General features: G+C 40.3%; 1 protein-coding gene across 4 annotated transcripts in view; it reads right to left on the minus strand.

The window, feature by feature from the left end:
• GK5 (glycerol kinase 5) overlaps window positions 1–12,364 on the minus strand; it is an 87,677-nt gene extending 75,313 nt beyond the window's left edge. For 3 of the 4 annotated variants that reach the window (XM_036850738.1, XM_036850736.1, XM_036850735.1), the window contains exons 1-3: window positions 11,930–12,362; window positions 2,889–2,982; window positions 1,092–1,167 (exon numbers count right to left, since the gene is read on the minus strand). In XM_036850738.1, the coding sequence (XP_036706633.1) occupies window positions 1,092–1,167; window positions 2,889–2,982; window positions 11,930–12,091 (332 nt within the window). In that variant the 5' untranslated portion in view covers window positions 12,092–12,362. Of the gene's footprint in view, window positions 1–1,091; window positions 1,168–2,888; window positions 2,983–11,929 lie in introns of all 4 variants that reach the window. The other variant, XM_036850737.1, reaches the window with a different exon arrangement.
• Window positions 12,365–13,406: the final 1,042 nt, after the last annotated feature.

Here is a 13,406-nt window from a genome sequence, read left to right on the forward strand (position 1 = left end):
TTTCATGTAGCTGTCCAGTTTTCCCAGCACCACTTATTGAAGAGGCTGTCTTTTCTCCATTGTATATTCTTGCCTCCTTTATCAAAAATAAGGTGACCATATGTGCGTGGGTTTATCTCTGGGCTTTCTATCCTGTTCCATTCATCTATATTTCTGTTTTGGTGCCAGTACCATACTGTCTTGATTACTATAGCTTTGTAGTATAGTCTGTAGTCAGGGAGCCTTATTCCTCCAGCTCCGTTTTTCTTTCTCAAGATTGCTTTGGCTATTCAGGGTCTTTTGTGTTTCCATACAAATTGTGAAATTTTTTGTTCTAGTTCTGTGAAAAATGCCAGTTGTAGTTTGATAGGGATTGCACTGAATCTGTAGATTGCTTTGGGTGGTAGAGTCATTTTCACAATGTTGATTCTTCCAATCCAAGAACATGGTATATCTCTCCATCTGTTTGTATCATCTTTCATTTCTTTCATCAGTGTCTTATATTTTTATGCATACAGGTCTTTTTTCTCCTTAGGTAGGTTTATTCCTAGGTATTTTATTATTTTTGTTGCAACTGTAAACGTGAGTGTTTCCTTAATTTCTCTTTCAGGTTTTTCATCATTAGTGTATAGGAATGCAAGAGATTTCTGTGCATTAATTTTGTATCCTGCAACTTTACCAAATTCATTGATTAGCTCTAGTAGTTTTCTGGTAGCGTCTTTGGGATTCTCTATGTATAGTAAGTATCATGTCATCTGCAAACACTGACAGGTTTACTTCTTCTTTTCCAATTTGGATTCCTTTTATTTCTTTTTCTTCTCTGATTGCTGTGGCTAAAACTTCCAAAACTATGTTGAGTAATAGTGGTGAGAGCGGGCAGCATTGTCTTGTTCCTGATCTTAGTGGAAACGGTTTCAGTTTTTCACCGTTGAGAACGATGTTGTCAGCGAGCATATTTAATTAAGCCAGAAAGTAGGTCCACTTTCATCCCTCTTAACCAAGCAAAACTGTTCTTACTTCACAAATTTAAAACTACCCAAACAGGTTTCTCAGCAATGTGTTCACCGTGGTATGAACCCAGCATTAGAGTTCTTATTGCACAATGCACTTACTTGTCCCACGTAATAAAAGTTGCTCTCTGTGTTGAAATGCCAAGACCGACAATTTGATTCATCTCTAGTCCTGCAGCTAAAAATAAAGATAGATAAGATACATTTAAAAGCCCAGGAAGTTTTTCTTTATAATACTATCATATGGAAAAGAAATCATTTAATATAATCTTTAAGAAAAACAACTGGGTTTAGCATTTTAATAACACAGATGGAGCTAATAAATAAAGCATTACCAGGATGATTTTGTAGTATTTTTTTACTTAAAGGGAAAAAAGTTTATAATTAATAATAATAAAACGGCCTTTTTGCTTTAAAGATTAGAAAAAAACAAACACTACTTAAAGTAAGTCAGATTGTATTTTCTTCTTGATAATATTGATACTAAAAAATTGGATCTTAATTTAAGCAAAGATATAAGCCATAATAGAAGCTGGTTGATGGCAACAAGAGAAAGTCCTCAGGGAATGTAGTATAAATATTGAAGCACAGATCTTATTTTCCACACAAACAGATGCTAGAATGCAAATAAAAACTTGGATTTTTGGAAGGTCCAAATTTCTTAAAATATAGCAGCTCAAGTGTTTTCATGATATTCTTTTAAAAAAGCAACTTATCCCACTGAGCAAATTAGGGACACCTTCAGTTTGAGCAATGAGGAAGACACATCCCCCCTCTTTTCAGTACTCCTTCCAAAAATATTTAACCTAACCTGATCATAAGTAAATAATCTGACAACCTCCAAATGCAGGACAGTCTATTTAACTGTTCCGTACTTTTGAAAACTCTCAGTGTCATGAAGAACACGGTCTAGATTAAAGGAGACTAAACAGACTGACTGCTAAAGGCAATGCCTTATCTCTGGTTGGATTTTGGATTGAAAAAAAAGTTATTCAAGACTGAGATAAGAGGGGAATATTGAGGACCAAGTATTAGAAAATATCACTGGGTTAATGTTAAATTTCCTGTGTGATAACTGCATTGTGTTTCCATTTGAGAATACTCCTTTTCTTTGGAGGTAATGCTGAAGTATTTAGGGGTGACAGGTTATTACATCACAACTCTCACATTGGTCAGCCAAAAAGAAAAAAAGTAGAGGACGGTAATGTAAACACTGTAAAACACATTTGAATCTAGGAGAAGGTACACAGGTGTTCAACGTAGTATTCTCTGAACTCTTTTTTATAGGTTTTGAAATACCTCAAACCAGAAAGGTGAGAAGGAGAAGCAATTCAGTCAGAAAAATGAAGTAAAAGACCTTTTCAAATTTACAAGTCCTCTTTCACCATATTCTTAAAGAAGGTTGCACTGCAAATGTTCTTAACGAGCTAAGATTTCAGACCCTGGCTGCAGCCAGGAGGGCACTTTGCATTAAGAGGCTGCTCAGGAAAAAACAAAACAAAAACTTATTTTACAATAAAGGTAACTCAGTTGTAAACTCCTGATAGCAGGAACTGAGTGTTGTAACTTTGTTTATAACCCTCTGGTACTTTAAAACAACAGGAAATCAAATGGGCACTAGCTACAACAGGGAACCAAGAGGGAAGGTGAGACTTTAATACTGCAGCTCAAAAAGAGTTAAAGCAGAGGACAGAGCTGCTATTACCTTCCCTTGACAAAGTGGTTCACTGTAAACCACAAATGTTCCCCTCCCCAAACTACTGGGAAACTGTGACCCCAATAAAATACTGTATGTATAACTTAGGAAACCCACAAAATTCTACAGACGCCTAAGGAAAACTCTTTATTACACACAAAACACACTTTACTGACTATCTTTACTTTTATAAATCCAATTACCTTTGACAGATTCTTTTATTACAGCAACAAACTGAAGCCAGAGAATATCAGGATCAATTTCAACCCAGCCAGCTTGAGGATAAAGACTTTTTACCTATTTAGGAAAAGAGAAGATTTAGTATAAACAACCTTAGATCAAGTCAATAGCATCTGGGTCTTAAGGTTACTGGTTAAAATAATTTAAAACAAGATTTTATTTATTACCTAATTCATTTTTATTGTTAACATGGAAAAAATACATATATAGGGACTTCCCTGGTAACTCAGTGGTTAAGAATCCGCCTGCCAATGCAGGGGACACGGGTTCGAGCCCTGGCCCGGGAAGATCCCATATGCTGCAGAGCAACTAAGCCCTTGTGCCGCAACTACTGAGCCTGAGCTTTAGAACCCGCGAGCCACAACTACTGAGCCTGCGTGCCACCACTATGGAAGCCTGCGCACCTAGAGCCCATGCTCTGCAACAAGAGAAGCCACCACAATGAGAAGCCCACGCACTGCAGCGAAGAGTAGCCCCTGCTCGCCACAACTAGAGAAAGCCCGTGCGCAGCAACAAAGACCCAATGCAGCCAAAAATAAATAAACTAATTTTAAAAAATACATATATGAAATAAAAAAGGATACACCAAAATAAGTTTTCTTCAGTTCATAAGTTTACAGAAAGATTTTAGCTTTATTTTATTTTCTAAGTTTACCTTTATTTTTCAGGTTTTCTACAATGAAGATGTGTTGTTTTTGTAATTAAAAGTCAAACTTAAAAAAAAAGCTTAAATTAGCAAATAAAGTACTGAGTTCTGGCTCAAGCTATGATGGAGTAAGCACACTCCCCCCACTCTTTCCCACTGAATACAGATATAAAACCTGGACAGAATGCACGGAGCAGCTATCTGTGGACTGCAAAAAGTATGCGGTGGCAGGCAGACTGGGGAAGAAGATAAGAATTAGAATACCACTGAACTGGTGGTGAGTTTCCCACTTTTCTTCTGGTACCCCCTGGCCTGGACTCAAGGCAGTTGAAAACCAGAAGTGGGTATCAGGGTTAAGTGAAAACACCTGTAGAGTTTTTGCTAACACTCAGAGGGAATGTGAGAAATCCCTCACTTTTGTTTTTTATCCCCCCCACCTCCATACTTTTATATCCTGGCTATCCCATCGTGGTGGCTGCAGCAGTAACCACAAGCACCCAAAATACTGAGGGAGGTAAAACTTCCTCTCTAATCAGAGGAGCTGGGGGCCCAAGAGGGTAAGGTGAACCCCCGATGGCTTTTTTCTCTCTGTGTGCTCCTGATGCCTAGCCTCAGATGTGGACATAGGAAGTGTCCAGCAGAATGGGATAATGAAAGCTCCAGCTTCTGGCAAGAGGACCCAAAAGGGGGAGGCTCAGGGAACCAAAAATCCCAGGAAGATCTCAGAGAGGGAAGAGCTTGGGAAAGCTACTCCAGAAAGTTGTGGATGAATTCCTAGGCTCACCTGGAAGCTGTACGTATATGAATATAATACCAGACAGCATAGCAACGATGTTAAAAGCAGAACTGAAAAAATAGACCACTGCCCAGGTCCCAGACTGACCTCTAGGTGGCACATACTACACAGGGCAGATCCAAATAGTACCTCCAAGATCTTAAAAACAGAATTAACATTGAAACCAAAGTCCAAGGAAGGCTGGTCAGCATTTGTAGCCTGAACGCAGCTGCATTAACTGCCTACTAAAAGAAAAATATCAACATTTGTCATAGACTTTACACAAGACCCAGAGTCTTATAACATGATAATCAAAATGCCCAGGATATAATCCAAAATTACAAGGTATATTAAGAATCAGAAAAATCTCAGCTCACATGGGAAAAGATAATAGATAACAATACCACCGTAACACAGATATCTGATAAAGACTTTAAAGCAGCTATTACAAAAATGCTCCAAGAAGTAAGGGTGAATTCTTCTGAAACAAGATAGAAAGTCTCAGCAAAGAAATAAAAGACATGAAGAAAAACGAAATTTTGGTAATTCCCTGACAGTCCAGTGGTTAGGACTTGGCGCTTTCACTGCCAAGGCCCAGGTTCAATCTCTGGTCGGGGAACTAAGATCCCACAAGCTGAGCAGCATGGCCAAAAAAAACAAAAGAAAAAAGAAAAATGAAATTCTAACAATTTCAGGATTAAAAAATACAATTATTAGGGGAGTGGGGGAAATGGATACAAACTTTCAGTTATAAGATGAATAAGGTCTAGAGACCTAATGTACACCATGGTGACTAGAGTTAATAATAATGTACTATACACTTGAAATTTGCTAAGAGAGTAGTTCTCAAGTGTTCTCAACACCCACATACACAAACACACAAATGGTAACCATGTGAGATGATGAGTATCTCATCTGTATACTCATGATGAGTAATTAACATTAATTATGTTATTTAATTAACAATGTATACATATACCAAAACATCAATTTATATACCTTAAATATATACAACTTTTATTTGGCAATCATACCTCAATAAAGCTGGAAAAAATCAATTAAAAAAAGAAAAATATAATAATTAAAATAAAAAACATACTGGATGCGCTCAATAGTAGAATGGAGATGAGAGAAGAAAGTCAGTAAGCTTAAGGATAGGTCAATAGAAATTCTCTAATCTGAACAACAGAAAGAAAAAAAGAATAAAGTCTCAGGGATCTGTGGGACAATGTTTATGTCACCAGAGGCCCCAAAGAAGAAAAGAAAGAGTTCAGTGCAGAAAAAAATTACTTCAGGGAAGTAATACTGCAAAAAATTCCCAAGCTCAGTGAAAGATTTAAAATCTAAATATTTAAGAAGCTTAGAAAACTCCTACCAGGATAAGTCCAAAGCACTACACAGCCAGATCCAGCATAATTCAAATGCTGAAAACTGAAAACAAAACAAAACAACACTGAAAGCAACCAGACAGATTACATACACAGAATAATGATTCGAATGACTGTGGACTTTCTCATCAGAACCATGAAGGCCCGGAGGAAGTGGCCCAACATTTTTAGAGTGCTAAAAGAATTTCCATCCACAATTCTATATCAAAATCCTAGGATTTTTAATAGATATAGATATGATGATTCTAAAATTTATATGGAAAAGCAAAAGAACTAAAATAGCCAAAACAATGTTGAAAAAGATTGGAAGAATCACATTATGCAATTTCAAGACTTACTATAAAGCCATAGTAATCAAAATAGTGTAATCATTAATCAAAATAGTGTAATCATAAAAATAGCAAACAGATCAATGAAACAGAAGAGAATCCAGAAATAGACCCACATAGGTATGGCTAATTGATTTTGGACAAATATACAAGGCAATTCAATGGGGAAAAGACAGCTTTTTCAACAGAGTTGAAAGAGACATCCACATGCAAAAAAACTAACCTCAACCTAAACCTCACGTCTTACACAAAAAACTAACTCAAAATGGATCATAGATCTAAATGTAAAATGTAAAACTGTAAAATGCTTAGAGGAAATCACAGCAGGAAATCTTTGTGACTTGGGGTTAGGTGAAGAGTTCTTAGACATGACACCGAAAGTACAATTCATGAACAAAAATATTCAAGAAATGAGCTTCATCAAAATTAAAAATGTTTGCTCTGCAAAAGATAGTGTTAAGAAGATGAAAAGACCAAGTACAGACCGGTGGAAAATATCTGCAAATCGCATATTCAACACAGGATTTATATCTAGAAGATATTTTAAAAATGTCAAAACTCAACAGTAAGAAAACAACTCAATTAAAAAATGGCCAAAAGACCTGAACAGGCACTTTATCAAAGAAGATACACAGACAGAAAATATGCACATGGAAATATTCAGCATCATTAGCAATTAGGCAAATGCAAATCAAAACCACAATGAGATATCACTACATCTATTAGGATGCCTAAAATAAAAATTACTAACAATATCAAGTGTTAGTAAAGAACAAATAGAACTCATATACATTGCTGGTGGGAATGCAAAATGGTAGAGGCACTCGGGAATTTGGCAATTTCTTGTTAGGTTAAATATTTACTTACCATGTGACCCAACAATCCCACCCCTAGGTATTGAACCCAGAGAAATGAAAACTTACATTCACATTAAAATCTGTACACAAATGTTTATAGCAGCTCTATCCAAAATCACCAGAAACTGGAAACAACCCAAATGTACTTCAACAGGTGAATGAACGTGGTACATCCATATAGTGGATTACTACTCAGAAATAATAAAGAATGAACTATTGATACACACAGTATGGATGAATCTCAAAGGCATTATGCTGAAAAAAGCCTGTCTCCAAAGGCTACTTACTGTATTGTTCCACTTATATGACATTCTCAGAAAGACAAAAAACTATAGTCATGGGAAACAGATCAGTGGTTTTCAGAGATTAGGTGTGGGAGGAGGGTCTGATTACAAAGGGCTAGCACAAGGGAGTTTTCTGGGTTACTTCTACATATGTGCTAAAACTCACAGGACTTATTCACCAAAAAAGTCAACTTTACCATACGCTAATTTTAAAAATACAATAAAAAGAATCTATGGCTTCAAGTTAAAATGATGGCTTGAACATAAGCATTTTATCTCCAATTCCTCTCAAGACTCCATTAAAATAAAAACATGAAAAAGATTTATGCAAGAAGAGAGCAAGGAAGCTCAGACCAGGTTTTAACGAATGTTTTTAATACGATCAGTGAGTGGGTACAGTAAGTCCCCTACATATGAAGGAGTTCCGTTCCGAGAGCACATTGGTAAATCCAATTTGTTTGAAAGTCCAACAAAGTTAGCCTAGGTATCCAACTAACACAATCGGCTATATAGCACTGTACTGTAATAGGTTTATAATACTTTTCACAAAAATAATACATGAAAAACAAACACAAAAAATAAAGAAAACATTTTTAATCTTACAGTACAGTACCTTGAAGAGTACAGTTGTACAATACAACAGCTGGCATACAGGGGCTGGCATCGAGTGAACAGGCAAGAAGGGTTACTGACTGGAGGAGGGAGAGGAGGTGGGAGATGGTAGAGCTGAAGGATCGTCAGCAATAGGAGACGGAGGGCAAGCTGCAATTTCACTCATGCCTGACGTTGATGGCACAGGTTCTGGTTCCTTGCTGGATTCAATTCTATCTACCCTCTTGAATTAACGATCCAGTGATGTCTGGGTAGTAGCTCTTTTTTTCTCATCATAGGTGACACAGTAGCACTGGATTGCATTCTCAACGACAGCTGCAACCTTTGCGTACCGTTCTATGTTCGGGTCTTGTGCCTCAAAAACTAACAGTGCCTCCTCAAATAAAGAAAATCCCCTTGCCATTTCCTGCATTGTGAATCTCTTCAGTTCTTCAGCAGTAACAGCTACATAACCTCTGCTTTCACGCTTACTTCCGAAATAAAGAAGCAAGAAATAAAGATACTGTACTACTTGGGCTTGTACAGTACTGTAAAGTACACAAAAGCACAACCACTTGTAGAGGATGTACACAAGTGACAATGTACGCCAGACACGTGGACTAACTTATGTGACTGAACATGCGAACGCGTGTTCACATCCTTGAAAGTTCGCAATTTGAAGGTTCGTATGTAGGGGACTTACTATACAGGGCTAAGCACAGAAGAGAAAACTGGATATCTCACTAGCTGCTCAGATTATACAATCTCTGTTCAACCCCTGGCAGATTCTAGGATAGAACCCTGAAAATTAGAGGTACCTCAGAAGGCTGGGAGGCCAGATGGGGCTGAACAGAGGATTGATTCAGTCTTTCTAAGGATCCTCAATTCTCCTTGTCCAGCCGGATCCACTGCCCCTCCCTAACCGGGCAGAAGGTGTGAGATTTACTCTCTGGAGGGGTTGAACCAGGGAAGTTCTTTACTTGCAAATACCAGATATAGCTGAGAAAAGTAAGACATAGTACTGAAAATATGAACAGATAACTAACCAAAGATCACCATTTAAGGAAAACCTCTAACACATAATAAGAAAAGGCCGAAATAAAGAGAAATAAAAGGAACCGTGAGAAAACAGTGACAATGTGGGGAGCATGAGGGTGACATGGGGATGATATGAAAAAAGAATCTATTATTCCCCAGTGAACTCATTAGAAACAAACAGATTTAACAAAATCTATTCCCCTTCTATCAAACAACATTTCTGTTCTTTCCATGCAATACTTTCATGACCACAGACTGTAATGGCTCAACTGCAATAAACACTTCCTCACGCCAAAAAACTCAACGTGGCCATCGTCACATCAAGCCTACAAACCAGGGTCCGTGGCACTTCAGGGTCCCTTCCCCCGACTCCACCAACCCGGACAGCTCACCATCCCTAAACATGTCACAATAGTTTAGAAGACCAAACCGAAATTAGATCAAGAATATAATCAAAGCTAAGAAGAAAACGTGTTTTGTTGATTAAAAACAAAAGACAACAAGACAACAACCAGTGTTTTTCAAGAATGTCCAGAGGGTACACAGTATTGGAGAGTCCACTGTTTTCTTTGGAGTGGCCTTTCTGTCCTGTTCTTCCAGCCAAAATGTTACCATCTTTTACGGTTTCTCACAATGGCATGATGTTTCAATGGGGAACATGATAAACTTTCTTCATTTTGAAAAACTAAAAATATCAAATATTCACATGTGGGATTCCTAACTCTGAATACTACTCTAGTATATAACGCCAATATTTAAGAGTCCATAGAAAGATTTTTTTAAAAATATAACTTATAGAAAAAGGCTGAAAATGTGCCTCTGCTATTAAAAACTGAATGCCATAAGAGATAAAATTAAAGTCTTCTGAGAGGCCTAGTACCAGCCTTCTAATGTAAAGGTTCCTGTTTGGGATTTCAATTTTAATTAAAAAGCCAACAAAGCCTATTTTGTTCTTATCTCTAAAGGGTGATCTGTTCAGTTTTTCTTTCTCTCCTTTTTAAGCTATTTATTTAGCAATATCAATCAAATCCTATACTAAGACGTTTGGGTTTCTATTATATATTCTTTCCAACATAATTTAGCAGAGGTGTGATTTTCACTTGAGTAAATAAACACAAGTTCTCTGTCTAATCCATAGAGTCCCATGAAGCAAACTGATTTCCTAATACTTTGATTAAATGCAATTCAGTTATTTATTCTGCACTCATGAAGTAATAAGCCTGGTGCTGAGAAGCAATGTAGACCAACAAGACCAATTTTCCCAAGGAACTCAAGCCATCTGAAGTAAAGGAACAGTTGTTGTTTGGTTTTTTTTCTGATTTGTAATTCATTGTGAACCAACAATTTTTAAGACACAATTAAAACAACTTTCTAGGCAAAAAGGACATACAAAGTAAAATCCCAAATGTTTTATTATTGAGGTCAACAGACATAAAATGCCTCTGCCAAGTTGCTACACAAGTTTCTAAATCTTAGTTTCTCTCTCTCAACCCCAGCAGCTGGGAGCCACACTTTCAGAAGCACTGCTGTAAACTCCTATCACAGGTTGACAGGCACTGCTTTCAGCTCCTTAATTTAAGACATAGCACTTCATCCTCTGAGGGCAAGGAATTTTTGTATTTTTATTTACTCATGTACCTTTCCAGACACCTTCACCACAGTTTTGAGTCTGAGCAAACCATTCTGCTGCTCACAGCAATCTTGATTCATCTTTGAGATTCTTACCTCATTTCTAAAAAAATAATGATTCCCCCCAAATTATATAGCAACTGTGAAACGTGATCTTCTAACAATTTCTGCATCCCTTCGGTTTCAAACACTTCAACTTCTTTGGAAAAAAAAAAAATCGCTGCTTAAAACAAAAGTACTTTGTGTCTAGGATTGTAAGGGAGACTGTGTGTAAAGTATCATCATGTTCTGATAAAGACTCATAAAAAGATAAGGAGGACATAGTCACTGAAGGACAGAATCCGCCTTTCAGCAGTCCTTTCAGGTGGGTTTAGGGGTGGGGTGTGTGGCTAGGTGGGCAGTGTTCCTGCAGAGGTGAACAGAGAAGGGACCAGGGAGCTGCTCTAGTCCCAGCTCCCTGTCCTGGTCCTGAAACCAGAATGAGGAAGTCCTGAAAACAAACGCTCAAAGCAGTCTTTTGGCTGGACCTGCTCCTGGGCAACCCCTGCGGCTGAGAAACACTTCTAAGGGGATGGGGAAAAGGGTGGGAACCAAGCAAATGAGGGAGTCCAGGGCTGCTGGGGATGGGTTAGGTAACTAATAGCTCCTGTTCCCCCAACACCGCTAACATAAAAAGATGTTTGTATTGGAAAGAAGAGTAAATAAAAAACATCACATGGAATCAACATTATTTTTGGCATGCTGTCAACTGTGTAGAAATCAACGCTTCATTAAAACGAGGACAGAAGAATACCAATCTGTTAGTTGCTTTACTAATAACAACTAATGACTTGATAGGTTTCTCAAACCAGAAAAAAGATATTTTCATGAATTGTCAAAGATGGAAATGAGAAAAGTAATGACAACACAGCCTTCAAAACTTGCCCAATACTTCTCATATCTCTGGAAATCAGTTGCTCAGCACTTTGAGAAGCAGTTAATGATGATAACTGAATTACAAACATAAACTTAAATTCCATCAAGATTTGAAAATCCTAAATGTAAATAAAGACAGGGTTGGACACCTATCAAGGAAGTGCAGGAAAAACCAAGCAAGTCACAAAGCACCCTCTGACTGGATACGCGCAGCCTGCCCTGCCCCGGGAGTCACCGCAGTCCCACCCAGGTGAGGCCAGAGAGGCGAATCCTCAGGTGAGCGGAAGCGAGTGAGCGGTCCCAGGTCACAAACCGAGCCCCTGCTGTCTTCAGCCGGGACAGAAAGGGCGCGCAAGTTTCAGCCCTGCCCGGGGAGCGAATGCGGGAACCTGGGCTGTCCCGGCGCGCCGCTCAGGTCGGAGGGCCCGCGGTGCTGCAGGTGGCTGCGTCCAAGCCGGATGAGGAGGTCCCGCCCTCTCGCCTCCCCGCGACCCGATCCCGGGTGCCCCGCGCGACCCAGACCCGCTGCCCCGACGCCAGCTCCTCGGTCACCTTCTGAGCGCTGGAGCCGCGGATCCGCGCCGCGCGGTCATAGACGTGGCAGCGAATCACCGAGCTGCCCACGTCCAGCCCCAGCACGAAGCCTGCGCGCCGCGGGCCCGGCGCGCTCTGCTCGGGGCGCGTCTGCTCCGGGACTGTGGGCGGCCCTGACATCCCGACCCCCACGGCTCTCCGCACCTGCCTCCAGCCGAGCGGGCGCGCTCTAAACGCCCGTACCTCAGAGGCTGAGCGCTCCCCGCCGGGCCACCGCCCCCGGCCCGCCCCCTCCGCGAGATCCGGGAGCGGCCCCGCCCCCGCCGCGGGCCCCGCCCCGACGCCGTGACGTCACGGCTGCGCAGGAACCCTTTGCAGGAGCGGGGGCGGTCTCGGCGGCCGCGTGGGGCGTGTGGAGGCGAGCAGGGCGGTGGCGGGTCCCTGGAGTCCCGGGTCACCCGTACCGCCCGGTTCTCCAAACACCGGCAGCTCTCAGCGTTGCCCTGGCCCGTAATTTTCATGATTTCCCTCCTAACTCCACGCACCCTGCGGCAGTGCCTGCATTTCTTTCAACCCAATTACATATTATGAATCTCTATTAAGAAAAATAAAGTGACCTGAAAAGAAATTCAAACTTCCGCCGAAGGTATTCATTAATAAACTGAGGGTTTTCCCCCCAAGACTTCTCTCCTCAGAAAACCTGGTCAGGTTTGCACATATAATACACATCAAAAAATACTTGCCAAATGAAATAAACACTCAAATGAGTTGGACATTCCCCAGCCCTCTGGTGGGGAAGAAGGGATAAAGCCAGGGGTGGCTGTTTTTACCATCAAGCTCCACCCCAACGACTGCCTTTTCAGGAACCTGAAAGTCCCTCTAGGGCCCTTTACCTTTCACTCCTGCCAAAAGAGCGTGGGCTCTTCCACGCAGGGGACAGGAAGGAGGCCTGCGGAAATTTCGAGTTTCCTGCAGCTCTGGTCACCAGCCTCGAGCCCAGGGGGAGTCCCATGGGGTGGTCTTTATATGCGGGGAGTGCGGAGGCGTTAATGCCTGCTTCAGCCACCTTTCCACCATCACCACACCAGCGCTCCAAAAAAAACCAGTGTCTGAAAATATTCAATGTCTTCTTTCTGTAAAATTATGAAAATAAGATGGATATGTGCTCTTTGTGAAAAAGTTTCACAGTGCAGAGTGGTATATCAATTAAAAAGTAAGGGATATTCATTTTAAGCCAAATCGTTCTTTTGAACAAATTGTCATGTTAACCCACTGGCTTTCAGCCCATTTGACCAATGGCCTTTGACCAATGGTTCTTTGGCCATATTACTTGAAACTTGGAACAAGCACCTGGAAGAGTATGGTTTTTGTTCTTGTGTTTAATCTTTGTCTTTGTACCCTGTTCCTCTCTAATAGTACTCATTTGTTCCAAATGGCCCCAGGACTGCCTTCACCAGTGGTGACCATTTTGGTGAGTCATATATACTATGTTAAT

The sequence above is a fragment of the Balaenoptera musculus genome, chromosome 4, assembly GCF_009873245.2.
Source record: "Balaenoptera musculus isolate JJ_BM4_2016_0621 chromosome 4, mBalMus1.pri.v3, whole genome shotgun sequence".
NCBI classification, from domain to species: Eukaryota; Metazoa; Chordata; class Mammalia; order Artiodactyla; family Balaenopteridae; genus Balaenoptera; species Balaenoptera musculus.